We start from the raw sequence: 20,021 nt of genomic DNA, 5'->3' as shown, positions 1-20,021 counted from the left end.
CGCGAGGCGGGCCGTTAGCGGCCGTTACCGCCCCGCTGAGGCGGCTCGGGGAGGCGAGGCGAGGCTCACCGAGGCTCCCTCAGCTCCTCGGCCGGCATGTTCGTCCCCTGCGAGGGCGGCGGCCCCGAGCTGCAGGGCTTCACGCTGCTCATGGTAAGCGCTGCGGCGGCTGCTCTGCCGCCTTGAGGCCGCCCCTGGGCGCCGATGAGGGGAGCCGGCTGCGGGCCTGGGTACAGCTCCCCCCACCCCCCCAGCAGGGCTCCGCGCGTTGCTTTCCGTTTCCGTCGGTTCCTCCCTCTTCAGCCTCCCCCCGGTGTCGTTGCTGAGGAGCTGGGCGGTGTTTGCTGGGCTGTAGTTAGGTGCTCTCCCTCTCAGGTTAATTAACATGGCACGTTTCGTTTCGCGACGTTTGCAGGTCCTGTGGGTCGGCACTGGAATAAATATATGCATTTTTTTTTTTCATTTAGTTGTTGTATTTACGTTTTCTGTGGAAAAAAAATCCTCATTTGTGCTGTATTCAGACTCAGATCATGAAATAATCATTTTTTTTTTAGGATTAAGAAAGTATTTTAATCGTTTTCAAGCCTGCTGTGAAACCAATTGACGATGATCAGCCTGAGACTACTTAGTTTATTTTGGGATAAGAGTTCCTGTCAGGCTGGGAGGTACTAAGCCATTAATTTTCCTTCTCGTAAGTTCCTTTAGTGTCTTATTTATAAGCAGCTTCACCACTGTTCATCTCGAGAGCTACTCAGCCCCTTGCGGCTCGATGATCCTTGTGGTTCCCTTCCAGCTCGGGGTATTCTGTGATTCTGTGACTGTGAACTCACATGGGTGCAGGAAATCATTCTGGATCAGCTGACTAGTCAGAGGAAACAGGTCACAGCGTTTCCTTCAGCTAGGGTACCGAGCTGTCCAATAGCAGCCGGCTTGTAGTGACAGTCTCTAAGCACCTGTAAGGCCGCTTTTGCTGTGAGCTTGTCAGGATCAGATCCGCTGTGTTTCCGCGTGTGGTGGCAGTTTGGGCATTAGCAAAGTTGTAGGCACGGACTTGCCTAGAAGACACAGGGAAGCAATTGAAAATGTCATCTGTCATTGCCAGTATCTGTAAAAGGACACAAATGCTTGAAATTCTCTTTCTGTGCTGTTTTAATTAAAACAGTGTCTGTCGGGCTTGGTGATAACCCATGGCAATTCCTACAAAATGAATCCAAGATGACATCCATCCTTACAAGAAAATGGAAAATGCCCTGTGTATATTGGTCAAACTGACGCTTACAGTCTTAGGTGTAATATCAACATTACCATTAGGTGTCACTTGAGGCCGCCCAATCTCTGCGTTCATTTTTAGAGTGACTTTTACCTACCCCGTACCCAAAAAGAGGAAGGGAGGGGACAAGTTTCCAAGCCTTGGTTCAAGTTTACAGCAAGACACCATTAGTCACAGAAGTGGACAGTGGGTTTCTGTGGGACAGGGACCAACCTAATAGTCACCTTTGTTAGAAGATGAGCTGCCACTTTAAGAAATCCTGTGTTTAACCAGAATTATTCTAACTTGAACCTTTGCTATTTGAAGGGTGTATTGTTTTGTCCGTAAAACACACTGTAAAAAACACACCTTGATTCTGTAACTTCTTTTACAGCCAGCAGTGTCAGTGGGAAATGTTGGTCAACTGGCAATTGATCTAGTGATTTCCACGCTTCGCATGACTAAAATTGGTTACTTCTACACGGACTGCCTGGTGCCGATGGTTGGCAATAATCCGTATGCAACATCAAATGAAAATTCGGTGGAGCTGAGTATAAATGCTGAAGGTGTGTATTGAATGCTGGTGATATTGGCAAGAAGGTTACATTTACTTGTGTTGTTACACTTTGCTTATGTGAACAGTGTTTAAACTAAGGTCAGGAATAACAACTTCAATAACTAAATCTCTGACTTACAGATAAGAATGTATTTACACTTCGCAGAGGAAACTGTTACTCATGTTATTTTGGATAACCAGTTTGGCATATGGAACCAGTAAGAAATGTTGACTCTTGACCATATTACAGTGCAGCCAAAGCTATCCATAGTTCTAACCCTAAGCAACACGCAGTGTGCACATACTTAAAGCGAAGTGCTGGAATGCAAGCTGTGTTCTGTGGAGAAAGATACTTCACTTCCTCCTCATCACCTGTGTTTGCCTTGTTGATCCTCTGCCCCCTTTAAATTCTCAGGATTTTTCCCTGTCTGCATCACTAAATTTCTATTGTTTTCATTTCTTTTTCTTCTAAATCACAGAAATTTCAAAATAATCTTTGCAAAGCTGTATAAAGAGATTATCTGAATGATTACAGGAAGCAGATCTTCAAATATTTTACTTCATTCAATCCTTTGAATTTATAATGAGTGAGATTAAGTTCAATGAAGACAGTGCATAAAATAGGTATTTATTTTTAACAGTAGTCAGGCTTTACAGTAATTGGATTTGATAGCTGAAAGGTTTACCGTCCTCAGGTTTGTAAAGTGGATAAATCTAAGCCTAGATTTCTTACGTGCTTTCTTGTGAAACTCAGTTATTTCTCCTTGTAGTGTATTCGTTACCTTCGAAGAAACTTGTAGTTCTGCAGATCAGATCGCCTTTCATAAAGGTATGTATGTTCACCATTGTTCTGAATTCACTATTCAGTAGTTTCTTTGGTTCTGCTGGCAAATCATTTAAGTGGCATGGGTGAATTTTATGGCATTATTCAAACAGACTAAAGAAGCACAACCAGAACTCTGCCAGGTTAAAAGGCATTTTGTTAAAAACAACACAGACCAAACGCTAACAAAATGTTTTTGTCATTGCTGCTACAACACCTTTTGCTGCTAATACAATTTTAGATCAAAGCTGATGTCTGCTTTCAAAAAGGATTGAGGTTTTGTTTTGTTTTTCCAAGGCCCAGAGCACTTATATCAGTAGATTCCGGTGTTCATGTGACCTTAGTTATTAATAGCCTGGAACAAAACAAAACACAAAATTTTGTGGGTTTTATCCATTTCTCTTTTTTTTTTCCCTTACAGTTATTTGTGTATTTGTCTTTTATTGTAATAATAATATAATATTACAATAATAGCTCTGTCACTCCAATTGAATTATTTCAGTGTTCAGCATTCATTTAAACTGCTCTCATTACACTCATTGTGTAAAAGTGAAGACTTTAAAACTACTCATTAACTAGACACGGGCTGTAATGTTAAATGAGCAGAATACCACTCCAGACAAGAAATGGTACCGCAGTTTTTGGCAAAGTTTGGCAAAATAGAGTGTGAATTTAGCATTAGTATCAATGGCATGCAAAGGGGGAAGTACTGTTATTCAAAACTGTAGTTTTGTATTTTAAACTGTAGTTCTGTATTTTAAATTGTAGTTTTGATCAAGTAAACAGCCAGTCCTCTGCTTTCTAAAACCAAATCTGGAAGTGAAAAACTAAAGGGATATGAAGAAAAATCGAGATCATTGCTGAGTATTAAATATAACATCTAGTATTGTCAGCTTTGGGCTTTTCTTTTTTTAAGGACACAATACATTTCTCTTTTTTTCTTTGTCTCTGCATGAAGAACAAATACAGGCCATTCTGCCGAGCACTGCTTTCTTGGGTAGAAAGCAGCAAATGTGCCAGAGTCATTCTTTTGTCCAGCAGCCACGCATACCAGCGCGATGATGAGCAACTTCTTGGGTATGTTTGTGTATTAATTAGATCTTGAAAGATCTAATCAATGTTCATGTTCTCTGGCAAACTGGCGTGTTTCCCTCTGTGTAGTACTTTTGGTAGGGTTCTTCTGCTTTGCTGTATAGGTAGGTCATAAAATACTATTATGTATTAAATAAATAAATACTAAAATATTATTAAAACAGAACATTGTACAGCACTTTTCTCTGAACTTTGTTAGTAACAGCTTATTAACAGCTTAGGTAGTAACAGTGAATTGCACTTGGCCTGCACCGTCAGTTGGCCTCAGAACATCAGTTTTAACTTCTTCATTTCTCGTGGCTGCAAGTCAAGGATTAGCTGCTAACATACAGGCCACAGATTATATATTTAACATTTAATTAGAATGTTAGTTTCTCTTAATCTCTTGTTGATTATTTTGCATTTTGAGGATTTTCTAGCGCCATAGAATAATTCTGTCACCAGACTCACTGAAGAGTGCTGGTAACACATTCAGAAAACATTCAACTTTAATGAAGCCTGCAGGTATCTGTAGTGTGAGCTTTTAAAAATACACACAGTGAACTCTGAGCTTACTTTAACTAACTTTAATAGAATCAGTTCCCATCTGAAGGAATAAAAACCGTTTATATGTACATCATTTTAACAGCAACAGTTCTCCTACTGATGTGCTTATGTATCTGGTACTTACCCTGTAACAGGTATATTTGGTTATATTTGTGGCAGAAAGTTGGGTATATTATTTTGAACCCAGAAGTACTTCTTAACTTTGACTTGGGGAGGAAGGGAATGTCACTGCAATATATCATTGCAGGTTAGAGGTCCTCCGTGCTTGTACTTCCTTTCTGTCACAAGCGCTAACTTCAGTGCTGTCTCTTATTGTCACCCTGAGTGTGTTCTTGATCTGTTCCTAGAACACCACTGCGCTACCTGCTTACACCAGCTCTAGAGAAAGCAGTTGAAGGCCGTATGCAGGAGCTAAAGTGGAAAGAAATGGAAAAAATAGCAGCTTATCCTGGAATAAATGATAGAGAAAAAGTTCTACATATTCCTGGAGGTGGCATCACAAAACTACTGTTTACTGAGAGGTGAGTTGCCTGAAGATAAACACAGAAAGGTATCAGAGGTCCTGATTTCAGTGCATGAGTAAAATTATCTTTTAAAGTGGAAAGTTGTAGGAAAAAAAAGTCCTCTTCTCATAGAACAGAGTTTTGTAGGAATAGAACTTGCAGATCCAGCCCATAACTAAGAGCACATTTAGAGAATATAATGTATTGTATTTATAAAATAGGGAAATCTGCTGTTCCCAAATATTGACGTAATAGGGAATTCTATTCTAGGCAATGGAAAATAGGGAATTCTGCATCAGAAAGCTTAAAATATGATAAAAATATGAATGAATGGGCTAAAGGAGAGAATAAATCCTTTACAATTAAGATCATTGTTAATTTTGCATCTGATTTTATGCAGACCACAAATGGTAGTGAGATACCCTGTGCCATTTTAAATAAAACAGTCAGACCCTTGTGACAAATAGTTCCATCACCAGTTGCAAAGAAATTCTGAACACTCAGAAAGAGTTCAGATTTCAGGGCCAGCAAACAAAACTGATCAGTTGTGCATTTTTTTTTTTTTACTTATTTATTTATTTAGTTAGTTAAAAGATGTGTGCATTCAAAATTGTGGCAAAAGCATGTCCAAGTGTCAAATTTTGGGTAGTAAAACTCGTGGTAAATAGGGTTAGCTGTGCAAAAGGTGTTTGTTTTGTAAGTGTCAGGTGGAAAATTTAAGAATTTTTCCTTAGCTGTTCTTTTTGACACCCATCTAAACAGCTGCATCTAACAGCAAGAATGATACTAATATGATGCATACGTTTGTATTAACTTCAGTTATGGAAGCAATATATAAATGCAAAAGATAAGACCTCTCAGCACTTGCGGGGTGGGGGAACACAAAAACCTTCACGCCTAAATGAATAAACCATGGTGATGTTAAAGGAAACTGAACTGTGAGGATAGAAAATTAATAAAGTTGCTGTGGCACATCCATAGTAGAAATTGCATTTAGTTTAAACTGTCCTGGTTTTGGCTGGGATAGAGTTAACTTTCCTCTTTATAGCTGGTACAGTGCTGTGGTGTGGATTGTTGATGAAAACGATGTTGATAACACAGGGATGTTTCAGTTGCTGCAGAGCAGTGCCTACACAGCACCAGGGGCCTTTCTGCTCCTCGTGCTGGCCAAGGCGATGTCCCACACTGTGTGGGGTCATGCTCAGCAACAACAGCTGTGGGCTGCTGCTGCTAGGGAGCGGCTGAGCATCAGTCAGCAGGTGCTGAGCAATTGCATTGTGCATCGCGTGGTTTGTATATTATTTTATCATTAGTATTTTTCTCCCTTCCTTTTGTGTCCTATTAAATGGTCTTTATCTCAGCCCATGAGTTTTTTTGATTTGTTTTTCCCCCCTGATTCTCTCCCACATCCTGCTGTGAGATGGGGGCAATGAGTGAAGGCTGCGTGGTGCCCAGTCACCTGCCATCTTCAACCACAACACTGATTGACTCTCTTTTGTGGCCCTGTGAATAGCTGGTATCACTTTCCAAAAAAAAAAAAAAAATGCAGTCTCTGGATCTACCTAACTTATTAACCTGACAGCTGTTATATATCTGATTTTACCACAAATATTTTACCACAAATAGTATTCCTGGTCTAACGAAGGAAATTGTGAACTTCAGCATGTGTTTTTGCAAAATATATGCTTAAATCTGCTCTGACTTCTGGTTTGAATGACTTTTCCCTGAATGTTTAAATAGCAAACAGGGCTCGGAAAGGTTTGTTCATTGGTAGTAGGCAGAGGTGGATGAGTAACATCATCCCTCTGAGAAATATTTCCAAGCTCTGTTGTGCTGTCTTTAAATTCATCTCATTAAGTTGGAGATTGGCTTTTAAACAATGTCATACACATTTTTACTGTGTTTATGTTTAAAGATGCACCCCAAATATCTCTTTATTCTCTCTGATATTGGTAATGCTTTGCCTTTAAAAAAGTCTTTATTCATGTCATAATTGAATGTGACTATATGTCTAATGTTTTGCTTTAAAAGACTTGGGCAAAAAAAAGAAATCCAGACATTTTTGCTTTAATGACTTGTTCAGTTGGTACGTACATGCTTTGATTTGAACTACATGAATATTTAAGTTCACATAATTCATAGAATCCTTCTCTTCTCCCTGTTGATTTTGGGGAGAAAAGTGAAACTTTTAATTTGTTTTGAAATACTAGTAGAATTTCAGCTAAATATTACAGGAAGTGAGAAGCCTTCAGGCTCAGATACAATGGAAATTGTTCCATGTGAGATTAATGCTGAATGTGTAAGGCCATTGTATCAAAAGAGGTATTTCAAGAATGCATGTGTTAATTTTCTCAGGTAGCTGTCCTTGGCTAGATTTTAATGTTCTTTTTCTGACACTGTTGTCAGTTTCCTTCCTAGATATTAATAATAGTAATTAGCAATAAATTTCTTCCTACTCTTAACTGTCAGCTCTCCTGCTCTGCCTGCTTGGAGCTTGTTTTCCCATGTTCCACCACGTGCTTTCTTAAAATGGTAATATTGTGAATAAAGTAGTGATATGCAGCCTGCAAAACTGCTGTTTGAAGCACATAGAAAGAGAAGGAGGGATCTGTATAACAGATCTGTAAAACGATCTGTATAAATGCCCCAACAGTGCAAAAATGCAAACCAAGGATATGAAAGGATCCCCAAATAACCCTGCCATGACCTAGGATTCTTGCCTTACAAAGCAAAGAACAAGTTCAAGATTTAGAAGGAAATCATGAAGTATGAAAACGCAAACAAGCAAATCTGGAGGGGGGGGGGGGGGGGGAAAGAGAAATATATTTCATAGGCATATGTAAGGATTGTGTGTATATATATATATATATAAAAGTGTATTTTCCTATTTTTGTATATTTTTTTTAAACAGACAACATGCAGATTGTTGCACTTAATAAATAAATATTTCTGTTCTGGATTTATAAAAGAAACAGAAATGCCTGCTTGCTTCTTGTTGCAGTTGTTCAAAAGGAATCCAAATGGCAGTTCTTCTGAAATTCTGCTCGGAAGGGGACAATATCCCTGATGCATTTGCTCTTGTTAATTATCTTAATGAATGGCTCCAGCTAATTAAAAGCAAAGTAAGTGCTGTTTGATCTAGAGTTCTTGCTTTAATATTTTGTATTGTTTATTTTCATTTTTTGCATCAATTGGGTCAAATTTTGCCCTTGGTTATGAAGAACGGGCAAAATTAAAGATATATTTTGATTAAAATCTCACTAGGAAGTTTCCCACAAAAAAACAAACAACAAAAAACACTACAGCCTTGTTTAACAGGTGTGGGAGGGAAATTGTGTAAAGTTTTGATGTAGTTTAATCTTCCAGAACTCTTCTCTAAAGCAATCCACAGTGATACTGACATTTGAAAGGCTGCCTGTTATTTTAATACGTATGCCAGAGAGTGAATTACATTAAATTGCTTTAATGTTTAAAACTTGAGAGTTACTCTGTCATTGTTGCAGGGAAGCCATTCCACAGATATTTCTCCAGAACAGGAAATACCAGATACTTCTTCACAATGGAAAATACCGAGTTCTTGGCGTTTACTTTTTGGCAACGGTCTTCCACCTGCACTCTTCTGATCCATTTTGAATTCTTCTGTAAGTTGCATATATACAGCCTAGTCTCAAACACCCCTTGAAAAGATGATTTTATAGTAATTGCCAAGCAACAGCAACTTAATTTGTTAGGTACATAAATTCCTGGTTTAGGAAAAAAAACCTTTCATATATGTGGCTAACAAAGGAAATAAAGGTAACTTTCAGAAATTGACCAAAGAAATATGTTCTGTACAGTTTATTGAATAAGTTTGGTTATTTTTTTATTTTTTAAATAAAATGTTAAAAAAAAAAACAAAACAACAACAACAATTATTTGGTTAAGTATTATTGCACTGGAAAAGCTCATGGTACCCTTCCATAGCTGAAAACTTGAGATAGATGTGCAGGTTTTTTTAGATCTTTTTAGAAAGATAAGATCCTGTTGTTCCATGTTAACTGTGGATCTTGTTTCCAACCCCCCCCTCTCTCTCCCTCCCCGCTGATGTAAGTAAAGCTCAGAAGTGATCTTTCTGCCTTCTTTTCCCAATGCTGGTGTAGTAGCTTCAGCTGAGGGGACTAAGTGGTGCATGGCAGCCTGTTCTCTCTCTTCTAGCCTACTTCCACGGTATAATTTCCATCCTTCTTCCAAGCACTGCTGAGATGCTGAAATTAAAGCTTCCTAGGTAGACAAGCCGTCTCAGACTAACTTGAGGACATTTATAGTGCCCTGAAACACAAAGGAAGTAAAACGCTGCCTTGGTAGCAGGCAGCCTGTTGCTACTTGGGTATTGTATCAGCCTAGCATGCAGTGCTGGTTTGGTGAGGAGTAATTCACATGTTTAATGTTTGTAATGGTACTTGTTGCATTGTTAAGCTGCATGTTCAGTTTTGGTCTTTTATTTATTTTGGCTCACAGTCTTTTATTTTATTTTATTATTTTTTTTTTTTCAAAAAAACTCAGCCTGCAGGGAGGCAGTGTGTATAACCTTTGGCATTTTGCTACATCCAAATAACAAGCCCGACCGGGGTTTCCTGCAGCTGCTAACAGCAGGCATTAACTTTGTTCAAGGTCTGGAATATTTTGTGTAAAGATAAAATAAGCAAGGTTCTAAAAAAAGCATTTGGAATACTAAGTCAACTTCTGTGATTTTTTAAGTGACACAAAAAAAATCTGAAGGTTAAAACCTTATTTAGGCAACAAGTAGTGTTGCTTGGGCATGCACAGAAAATTAATCAAATAGTAAAACGTATTAATTGGTTGTATTGATCAGGATGCAGTGTTAGGTATGCTGAATGGTAATGGGGGTGGGATGCAGCATTTCAGAAGGTACTTAGGTGCAGAGCAATTTTCATCAAAAAGCAGCTGTGATAAATTAAATTCCAAGCCTTACTAATTTTGTTTGCAGCAAGGAGAAGCCATGATAAAAACCTAGGAGAGGGAAAGCAACAGCAAGGGGGAGTTGGACCACTTGACCACAGCAGAAGCATTCAGAAGTTTTCTGAGGCATGGAAGTTTTGTCTTTCTTTCTTTTACAGATGACAGATTAAGGTACAATTTTTCAGGAAAATAGTCTCTTGGATAGCTTAGATACTCAGATAGTTTAGTAGTTTTTATTGCTGTCATTTTGAATAAACCAGTACTTACGTTAAAAACATCTTTGGAAAATGTATCCACTTGGTTTCAGAGAAGATGCTGTCCTTCCAACTGCTATTTCTTCAAAAGTACATATTCTTCTATATTCCTATTCTAAAATCCATTTGTGCTATAACTTGGAGAACATATAATGCGTGAAGGTACGAGGTAAGTTCCTATTTATAACACAGTGACAAGATCTCTAAGAAAATGCTAAGTAACACTTGAATGTATTTTAACCTAAATGCACCTTCATGTGGTTAACTAACAGTAATCAGGGTGAACTTCCTGTCTCCCTAACATATTCTTCTACAGTTTCTTAATCTTTTATTCTAAATCTTGCAATAAATTTGTGAAAAAAAAAAGGTAATGGAAAATACAAAATGATATTTGGTTCTAGTTTGTTGAATTGACTGAACTTTATAGTGGTACTAGTCACACGAAGATTTACACTACTAGAATCTCTTTTCAGCTATTAACCAGAAGAGGCATGAAATCTAGTATTTGCAAGCAGTTAAAAGGCTCATAGTTATTATTTTTATCACCTAGAGCTCTTTTAAAATTCTGTATGCTCTTGAAGGTTTTGGTGAACTCCACGCTCAAAACTTCACAGACTCCCAAAGCAGGTGGCACTGTCAGGGCCCTCTTGGAGCCCTGCCCCAGCAGGGCTACCCAGAGCAGGGTGCCCAGCACCACGGCCAGGCAGCTTCTGAAGGTCTCCATGAGGAGACCCCACGGCCTCTCTGGGCAGCCTGTGCCAGTGCTCGGCCACCCACACAGCACACAAGGGTGGCCTGGGGCTCAGAGCCTGTGCCTGCTGCTCCTTGTCCTGGTGCTGGGCACCACTGCAAAGAGCCTGGCTCCATCCTCATGGCGCCTTCCCCTCAGGTATTTACAGACACTGATGAGATCACCCTGAGTTTCCTGTTCTCAAACTGAACGGTCCCAGCTTTCCCATAGAGGTGCTCCAAAAACTTCATCACCTTCATGGCCCTGTGTTGGGCTCTCTTCACTGTATCCCCATCTCTCTTGTACTGGGAAGCCCGGCACTGGACACAGCACTACAGGTGCAGTCACCAGTGCTGAGGGGAAGGATCATCTTCCTTGACCTGCAGGCGATGCTTTATCCACCTCGTTTCCCCAAGTCTGAGGACAGCTCTGCCCCTCTAATGCAGAAGTCTTTCCCTCCACCTTGCACAGCCCATCAGACCAACTGTGAGCTGAATTACCGCATCTTCCAGTTAGGAGTTTGCAGGCATGAGAACATTACCTCAGCTTGGTGTTTTTAACCAGCACGATGCCTTGGCTTACCTTTGACAGCCATCCTCTGTTGTAAGAACTGGTCTGTGTGTTTCTTCAAATGAGGCAGAAGCAGCACACAATTATCACTACTGCAGAAATACCTGTTCTAGTTCTTGGGTTATGAGCTACTTACCAATAGTCAGGATGAAGCCTTGAACATTCCAGACACAAACTATTTTTTTCGTATATTAGTAGAAACAGTGAACCCCATGGCACAACCAGATGATAGGATTCCCTAGAGTAGTGCTCATTGTTCAAAAAAAAATTTTTTTTAATTCAGGGTCATAACTGTAGTGTCTCTTGCAACTACAAGTACCCAGCATCTATCTGAAACCCAGGCAGCAGAGGCCAGATTGTGGCAAAGATGATTCCTAAAGCAGCGACTGGAACTGTTTGCAAAATGCTGCAGTTACAGGAGTTCCTTGGAGTCTAGGAACTGACTAATGGAGCTAGCTGGGAGGCAGAAATGTGTTTTAGATACAAAAAATACACTGAAACTATGCCTCAGCTGCAAGAAATGCATCAGAGCCTAAGCTTTTATTATTTTCTTTAATCTTCTGATGGAAGATTTAGCAGCTTGGCACAGAGTAGAGTGGTGAGTACTGACAGCTTTGGGAAGCAGTAACGGGGGAGTGCAGCAGCCTAAAGCCTGAAGAAGGAGAAGGGGCTGCTTTGTCCTCTGGGCTCCCACTCCTTCCAGCCCCAGGGCTAGAAACCCGTTTCCCCCCTCAGCTGGCAGCCTCCTTTCTGCACGCAGGTTTCAAAGCAGCGAAGACCCACAGCTCTGCACAGAGCCAGCAGGCGGGAGGCACCTGCAGGAACCCCCTGAGCCAGCCCTCGATAAAAGCCACCAGACACGGCCCCACTTTCAGGACCACTCACTCTTCGCCCCTGCGCCTGCTCACAAAGCTAAGCCTAAAACCAAAGGCAGGCAGCTCAGCTGAGGGAAGCAGTCTGAAAAACTTCAAGAACATTTTGAGAACAGAGTCCAGTGTGGAGAAGGGCCAAGGTACATTCAGCGGTCAGCACTCCATGCAGTAAGACAAATGAGTTGTGCAGTTGATAGCTATCTGAGATGGCAGCGGGTCATAATGAAGTGTACGCATGCATTCCCACTTAGTCCTACACATTATGTTCACTTGCAATCCAAAGATAACAAAAATAATGAAAATATAAATCTTCATAAATCTTAAGCTTAAATTAAAAGCCCTGAATTGCTGAAAGCTGTATCCAAAGATGTGTCAAGTGATAAGGACAGGCCCTGTGCCCGTATTCAGCAGTGCTGGGGTTTATTGCAGTGGTTTTGGCCAGACCTTGACCCTTCATTATAGGTACTCCTGGTCTCACAGCCACAACAAGTTGAAAATGAAAGCTTAATCCAATTAGGATGGTGTTTCCTCCTCCAATACATACTCTGAACTATGCTAATCACTTAAATTAAGGTATTTAGACAAAGGAGACTGTTAATTCAGACCATTTCACAATGGTGCCAAGGCTTTTAGCTTAAGTAATGGCATAAAATAGCCCCCCCCCCCCCCTTTTGGCTTCACCTTGAAGATAACTCTAAACACACTTGCTTTCACCTATCAGCCTCAAAAACAAGTCTTGTTAAAATTTCAGGTTACATGGTGTAGCAGAAACAGTGTCCCCAATGCTCACATTCCATGTGTTTTTCTTCTCCCTATTTTCAGTGACTTAATGGTTTGTCCAAAAATCCTGTTACAAAAATATGCGAAGTACAAATTACATGTAAAGCCTCACCACATGCTAGGTTAGACATTTGTATCTAATAACATGCAGCTTTTCAGTGAACTGTGAGGACTTGAGCGAGCACTGAATTTGGTTAACCTGGTTACAGAAGGTACAGGGCTCAAAATGCTCTTGGGGCCATTACACCGATTCCTCCAGCCAGCGATCTGTTCACCCCTCTCCCAGTGGCGCTGTTCAGAACGAGAGGGAGAGCACCGACAGACTGGAGATGTGAAGCAAAACATTACACGTACAACACACTGATGGCACAATCCAAAACCTATTTAATTAACGACTCCATTGACTGCGTGCTTTGCACCTCGCCCTCAGCACCATTAATTGGGCATGCTGGGGTAGCTCCGGCTTTCCCAGCTTCCCTTCCACTAAAGGATGAACAACAAAACATTTCCCCTCCCAGCGTTATTCTGAACATTTTGTGAGTATTTTATAGCAAACATAAGGATTACCAAACCAACTGGTCAGATTAATAAAACAATATTCTTAGTGGTGCATTACAAAAGAAATGTGCAAGTGCTCCTCCCAGCTGAAACTACAATAGTTAGCATTGGAATAATTAAAAATATTTGCATAAAGCCCATTCTAATCAGAATATTTCACAATTTTCTAGTTAAGATAGGGTTTCAGGAAATCTGAAGGTGAAACATTTCTGCTTGCTCAAAACAGGCTCTTAACAGTTGCTTCCTAACATAATGCGCACACAACAGCATGTTGTCGATTTAAAAAAATATTTAATGCTGCCAAAAACGTATAAAAATACAATAAGAATGGCAGTACAAAACAAAATATTTCCTAATTTATTTCTTTTACATCTTTCTACATTAATACAGGCATTATAAAAACACAAGACAGCAAATTATTTTGTTTTGCAAAGTAGCATGCTGGTGGTGTTCTTCATCCCCTCGCTGTAGTTTACGCTGTAAACAGATAACTGAGGTCTTCTTGGTACTTAACAGACCCCACTTTTGTTCCCGAAGAGGGGCTCATGTCTCGCTTTGCATGTCAATAATTTGCAGTTTATAGCTGCAGAATATTCACAAGTCGCGAAGGCTTAGGTGTCAGTCAGTCTCGGCCTACGACATACAACGCAAAAGAAAGTCACGGATTCAGTACACAGTACGAGGAAAAAGAAACAAGAACAGACAACGGGTCGGCAGCTCACTATAAAACACCAGGCAGCTTCTCATGCACTCCCTGCAGTGACTACTGATTGGTTACTGTTTGTCTGTGGCAAGCACTCTTGGAAAGCCGTCGCCTTTCCAGAGGGGATTTCCACATTGCAGTGTACGGCACGCACTTGCTGGAGAGCTTCCAGTATAGGTCAGTCCAGCAAGCCACTTACTTGTGCGTCCGACCACAAGCACTGAGGAGTCTTCTTTGACCTTAGTGGGACTACGGAAGGCCGCATCTCAACAGACTATCATCACCTGTCACAGCTTTGTAGGGCCGCTCCCGGCACAGAGGCATGGAAATCAGTTTCTAGGCAAAGCATGCCCGTACCGAGGAAGACGTTCGGACATTAGACATCTGGTTCTTAGCAAAGGTAGGGCTATGCGCCAAGGAACACACAAAAAACATGGTATTGACAGCACTAAAACACCCTGGGTGCGACAGGTAAAATGCTTCTAAGCTCTGCGAACACTGCAGTGATTTATACGGCAGGTTTCTTTGTTAATTTAGAACACAGTAGAATTTTCTCCCAAGTATTTATCCAATTTAAATAAAGACTCAGACAGAGGTGCAATTTTGAACGCATTTATTTTTCATACATGAAAATGAAAGACTGACCTAAACCTTTGGGGGGCAGCAGGGTTAAAAAACCCAGGAAGACTACCGTGAGTTAGGTCAACTTCACAACTTCCATCCTGTCAGTTAAGCCACTTGGCCATGCAGAAGACTTCCTCTTTTGTCATCAATTCATTAACTTAGTTTCTTGTGCAGTCATCAAGTGTGTCAGGCTTACGTAATAATGCCAAAGAGCAAACTAAATAATTTGGTTAACATTCATTAAACTTAAAGCTAGCCAGGCTTTCTGATTGCCTGCACAATCCAAACACACGTACATGCATACACATTTGCACTTTTTCCCTATTCAGTGGAATATAAATTGATGCAAGTAAACCGTTTCACTGAAGATTTAACAAGATTGGCTAGGTTTCCCTTGCAGTAACTTAATTACATAAAATCTTTTTTTTTTTTTCCCAGAATTCTGTTTCACAATGAATTCAAGTCTCTTACTTGACACATTTCAAGAAAAACAAAATCGTACCATCACATCAAGTGGACCATCCCTACATTAAGGATATAATCAAACAGAAAACTTGAACGACTAATTCCAAACCTGCAAACTACTTGCAACTGAGGTCCAAACATTTTTTTTAAATTGGTATTTACTAAAACATGCATGATTTGTATAGAAGTGTTCATCTGAGAGTCAAACACTTTAATTAAATTCTAAGAAGTTCACTATGCATCAAGTATTTTGACTGATGTATTTCCAAAATGGGGAAAAAAACCCAACACAGTAACACTCTGAATCAAAGTACAACAGCATTTTGGAAGTGACACAGAAACAGCCAACAGCTTGCCAGAAACTGGAGGGAAGGAGGAGTAGGTTGTCAGAAGGCGTTTCCTTCATTTTCACTCTTTCTTTAAGCATTTCCTAAAATAAAGGTCACTGGGATTGACAGGTCTTCCATTTTGGCCCACATTTGTTCTTATTTAACATCCGAGTTGTGCACAACTGCTGTAAAGTTAAATCCTACAGAATAACGAAATATCACAAGGGCTCAGTTGGCAGTACAGAAAGCGAGCCTCCTGCAAGTTCAGTTTTTAAAGGATTTTGTCCCAAGTCAGATACTGAGGGAGCAGAAGAGTTTTACCCAAATTATTGCCTGGAATACTCTACAAGATCTAATGCTTAATTTCCTTCCTACTCCCATGGCACAATTCACTGGTCAAAACAATTTTGTCTTAGACTTATATTAGTTAGTTTTTCTTAAATTAAGATCAATTAGACTTTGAAGAGCCTTACAAGGATGCAACCAAACTGAATTTTTACCTATCAACTGCTAAATATCCTAGTTCTACTTTATTGCATCAGGAAGGTGAAAGCCAGATGATCTAAGAAGGCTCCCTCAGGCCCTGCCTCACATGCTCTCACCCAGAAAAGCAGAATGCCTCCTCAGGATTCAAAGAACAAAAAAGCCAAATTTTAGAAGATGGAAACGGGGAAAATTTCAAGGGACAACTTGACAAGACACAAGTTGAACTCAGTATCTGCATGATGTTGGTGGCCCAGGAAAATTCTTCTAATGCAGACAGAAAGTTCATAAATGACGTTTTCACCGAAGTTTTTGCCTGCACTTTTTCCATAGCTGCTTTTAAGCATTTTGAATAAAATCTGGAATATTTCTTTGCTATAAAAGCATTAGTTACATTCCACATTTTTTTTCCATAACCAAAACATCTTTTATAAGGCACATAAATTTATACTGTGTCAGCTACAGCTAATATTTTAAAAAAAAATCTTCCCAATTTTAAAAATAAGAATAATAAAACAAAAGAATCTTCCAGCAAACCTGTTGTTGGCTAAGTTCCTGTGGTTTTCAAAATTATGGGTGCCTTAAAATATGTAAGCTGGCTGCCAATAGTGCGTCACAGCCATCAGCATGTCATTTTGCTATTATAGCTGTATAATAGCAAATTACACAGCCAGTAATGCCACAATACAAATTATCTTTGTTTTACTGACACATGACTTCCCAAATACATAACTGTATGTTCCAAGAAACTACACTTTTCCTTATCTGGACACATAAGCATTTGTTTACTATATAAACAGTGCAGTCCAAAATAGTATTAACTATTGTGAAACAAGGATTTCAAAGCGTATGTGCAACGCAGCTTTGCGTAGCTAACGTCAGACTGTTCGGGCCCCGTGCCTGTACGTTACAACTGAACTTGAACATACTGGGAACCTTTCAAGTTAAATCCTTTGGAGGAGGAGCAAAGTAATTATCTGTCTCTCTCAGTATTTTTCAGCAACAAATCCAAAAAGTGCTTTATGAAAGGACCAAAAAAATAAGCACAAAAAAATCCTACCCACCAAAGAAAGCAAAACAAAAACCCAACCAATCCCAAATACCTCACCCAACAGGAAACAAACTGGGAAAACAGAACAAGAAAACAACTTCTCTGAAGTCATTCAACAAGTCAATGCTTGAATAAATAAAATCCAGGTTTCCAAGTGCAGTCCAATACTACTAATGATTAAGTTTCAGCTTGGATGACAACAAGCTACATATGCCACATACAATCTCTGTGAGGACAACCTGAAGTACAGCAAATGATTCATGTTTGGTTACTATTTGGGAAGTGTTATTGCCCAAGTAATGGCAAGGGTGTACTCAATAATATTAATAAGACTGTAGGATAGGTAGTCTCAAAATATTAGTCCTTGAGTGTTTTTACCATCATGCCTCTTAAATAAATGAGGTAGGCAACCTGAGAAGCAATTCTAGAATTTGTGAGCCTCCAGAAGTGGCTAGCACAACTGAAAATACTGCCTGCAGGAGAATACTACCAACATTCGCTTCCTATCGGTACCACACTTGGAAGACAAACTAGTTTCCTTTGCTGTGCTTTCTACATATATTACTGATAAGTGGACTTTATTCTTTATAGCAATTAAAATCTATAGACACACAAAACGTTATGCTTCACATTTAATGGAATGTCAGAACTTTAACAACGTTGGCCTTCAAACAGTAGCTGAAGTCTGAATACATTTGTCAATTTAACAGTATGCTTTTCAGTGGGGGCTAAGTTCTCCAAAGCCTTAAAAAATTCAAATTTCCAAGCCTTACTTAAATAATGAAAACTACAAAAAATAAATAAGGAATGCAAATTAACAGAGTAGAAATTGGTAAGTGCTTCATCAGACCCCTAGCTGCTCATATAAATCTGAAAGTCAAAATAAGGGGAATGCTTGCACTATTATTTCCATGCACAAATTACATTTAGTTTCAAAAATCAAATTCTTTTTGGTCAGAAATTTGTACAAACTGAGCCTTTAGAAGTACAGTGAACTACAAAAAGATTAAATATGCAATTATAAAATATATTTATCCTAGGTCGTAAGAATATAAAATGTTTATGCTCACTGGTACATTACACATTACACACATTTAAGGATAACTTATTTGTATTAATAACGTAAATGATACAACACTGTTTATTGCTTATGTCAGGCATGTAAATTGAAATTCAGACAGCCTTCAGTAGCTAAACCTCTGTGGTTCAGGGTTTGCTCAAGATCCGGCAGATCACCATTTTTAAAAGTGTATAAACAGTTGCAGCAGGTTTGTACCTGCTTATATAAACAAAAAACTTTGTTGGGAGGGTAGCAGTTCGTTTTCGTAAGTACCTGCAATGGAAAGTCCTGAGATGTCGACATATGATCAAGTTTACATCACTTCTCTATAGTATGTAATGGTCTGTACCCATTCCAGGTGTAAGGAGTCTACTGCTTAAAGTCACACCCCTGGACATTCATTTGCAGCAAAATTAGCTGCTGGAGCAGACAGGCTTACTTGTTACTTACAAGGAATGTTCTTGAAAATACATTTTCCAGCAAGAATAAGCGCCAACTAAAATCAGTGTACCAAACCCAATCTTAGCGAGAATAGGTTTCCAATATAACCACCTTTTTCTTTTTCTTTCAGTCTCATTTAGCTTCTGCTTCATCTGCTGCAGCTTCTGTGCTGTGTTAGCTTTTCTATCCTCTCGCAGCCGTTTTCGGACAGTACTTAAAGAAAAAAAAAATAAAATAAGTTATGCAATGGGAAAAACGCTTTTTCAAATATTAAAACGAACTTCTTCCAAACATAATCTTTAATCTGTTTTTAACAGAATTTAATGTAGATGGTTTCAGTTTAGTGAAGACTTGTGAATTAGCTAACATATACAAAGATGTAAGTGTTTTACAGGGAATAGAATGAGCTTAATTGCTCTGTATCTTTCACTATCAGTGCCCCACTTGCTGGCTGAGATTTACTGCACACAGGCTGCAGGTATGTGCAGTGTAGGGTATTACACGTAAACATTTAAGTGTGTGCCTCCACTACGGAGTTCACACTGAACTCAGTGATATACTGACCCTAACCTACTCATGTCTACATGCAGACTTTCATGGTGCTCGTCTTAGCTTGGAAACCAAATCTCAAGTGAGCTAAGCAGAAATCAGCTATGTGCTGTTATGCTACCAGGGCCTTCTTGTGATTTCTGTCTCCAGAAGTATCCTCACCATCTCTAAAAAAGCATGGATCTGCCACAAGAAAAAGCCTCTGATCGTCCCAGTCCTAGCACTCGCACACCACACACACCCATAACCCCTCTCTGTGCTTGTGAGCAGCCTTCAGACACATGCAAAACAATTTTCTCTTTCTCAAAACACTGATAAAGACATAAAAGTTAGTAGCCATCTGTTATTTCCAAACTTCACTCTATCTACATGGAATGTCTGCAGCCCGGCTGGGGCTGCAGTCCTCTGGAACAGGCACTGTTCCTTCCTGTGCTTGCACAGCTCTGCACAATCCAGTCCCGGTCTCTGGCTGTGCATCAACAGCCTGTGGTACCGCAGGCAGACCCCAGTGACACAGATCCCAAAGCAACCCAGACGGCAGTTCCCAATGCAGCTGTATGCAGGAACCTTGGCTAGAGTAAGCCCAGGAGTCGAGGCATTGGTGCTCATGACACGGGCTAACTTGACAGCGAGACAAAGTCAGATGCCAGAACCAGACCACAGAAATCTATCGATGGCAGAAATATAACATGCATGGAGGGTGACGTACGGCTTCCACAACACCATTTCAAGCACCACATCGGAAGTGGTAGGTAATTAAAACCTCCATGCTTCTGAAGTATGTATTTTTCCGAAGGTAAGCTGGTATAGTATTTAAACATTAG

The 20,021-nt window shown here is 39.8% G+C and overlaps 2 protein-coding genes across 9 annotated transcripts in view; one reads left to right on the top strand and one right to left on the bottom strand.

The window, feature by feature from the left end:
* Nucleotides 1-13: 13 nt before the first annotated feature.
* PSMG2 (proteasome assembly chaperone 2) lies at nt 14-15,523 on the top strand. Of its 6 annotated transcripts, XM_072034689.1 has the most exons (9): nt 17-153; nt 555-665; nt 1,644-1,815; nt 2,576-2,634; nt 3,587-3,705; nt 4,614-4,787; nt 7,771-7,891; nt 8,273-8,410; nt 9,757-10,020. In XM_072034689.1, the coding sequence occupies exons 3-8, from the start codon at nt 1,707-1,709 to the stop codon at nt 8,390-8,392; spliced, it is 702 nt and encodes a 233-aa protein (XP_071890790.1). In that variant the 5' UTR covers nt 17-153; nt 555-665; nt 1,644-1,706; the 3' UTR covers nt 8,393-8,410; nt 9,757-10,020. The 6 variants fall into 6 exon arrangements, with proteins under 6 accessions (XP_038029670.1, XP_038029669.1, XP_071890789.1 ...); XM_038173742.2 differs by lacking the exons at nt 555-665; nt 9,757-10,020 and adding an exon at nt 15,258-15,523 and having other exon boundaries at nt 14-153; XM_038173741.2 differs by lacking the exon at nt 555-665 and having other exon boundaries at nt 14-153.
* The window catches only part of PTPN2 (protein tyrosine phosphatase non-receptor type 2), a 31,378-nt gene continuing 25,120 nt past the window's right edge, over nt 13,764-20,021 (bottom strand). The window contains exons 9-10 of one of the 3 annotated variants that reach the window (XM_027452086.3): nt 18,760-18,861; nt 13,764-14,125 (exon numbers count right to left, since the gene is read on the bottom strand). In XM_027452086.3, the coding sequence (XP_027307887.2) occupies nt 14,104-14,125; nt 18,760-18,861 (124 nt within the window). In that variant the 3' untranslated portion in view covers nt 13,764-14,103. Of the gene's footprint in view, nt 14,126-14,791; nt 18,862-20,021 lie in introns of those variants that run through there. The other 2 variants (XM_072034686.1, XM_027452083.3) reach the window with 2 other exon arrangements.

This window comes from Anas platyrhynchos, chromosome 2 (genome assembly GCF_047663525.1).
Source record: "Anas platyrhynchos isolate ZD024472 breed Pekin duck chromosome 2, IASCAAS_PekinDuck_T2T, whole genome shotgun sequence".
NCBI classification, from domain to species: domain Eukaryota; kingdom Metazoa; phylum Chordata; class Aves; order Anseriformes; family Anatidae; genus Anas; species Anas platyrhynchos.
Note: the sequence above shows the minus strand (reverse complement) of the source record. Positions and strands in the feature narration are given on the sequence as shown.

What these genes read in the sequence shown, in the direction of transcription:
- PSMG2 (XM_038173742.2), top strand. Translation starts at nt 97, where the DNA reads ATGTTCGTCCCCTGCGAGGGCGGCGGCCCCGAGCTGCAGGGCTTCACG. An exon ending in GCTGAGTATAAATGCTGAAG is followed by an intron (nt 1,816 to 2,575) that starts GTGTGTATTGAA and finishes TTCTCCTTGTAG; the next exon opens with TGTATTCGTTACCTTCGAAG. An exon ending in GATGATGAGCAACTTCTTGG is followed by an intron (nt 3,706 to 4,613) that starts GTATGTTTGTGT and finishes ATCTGTTCCTAG; the next exon opens with AACACCACTGCGCTACCTGC.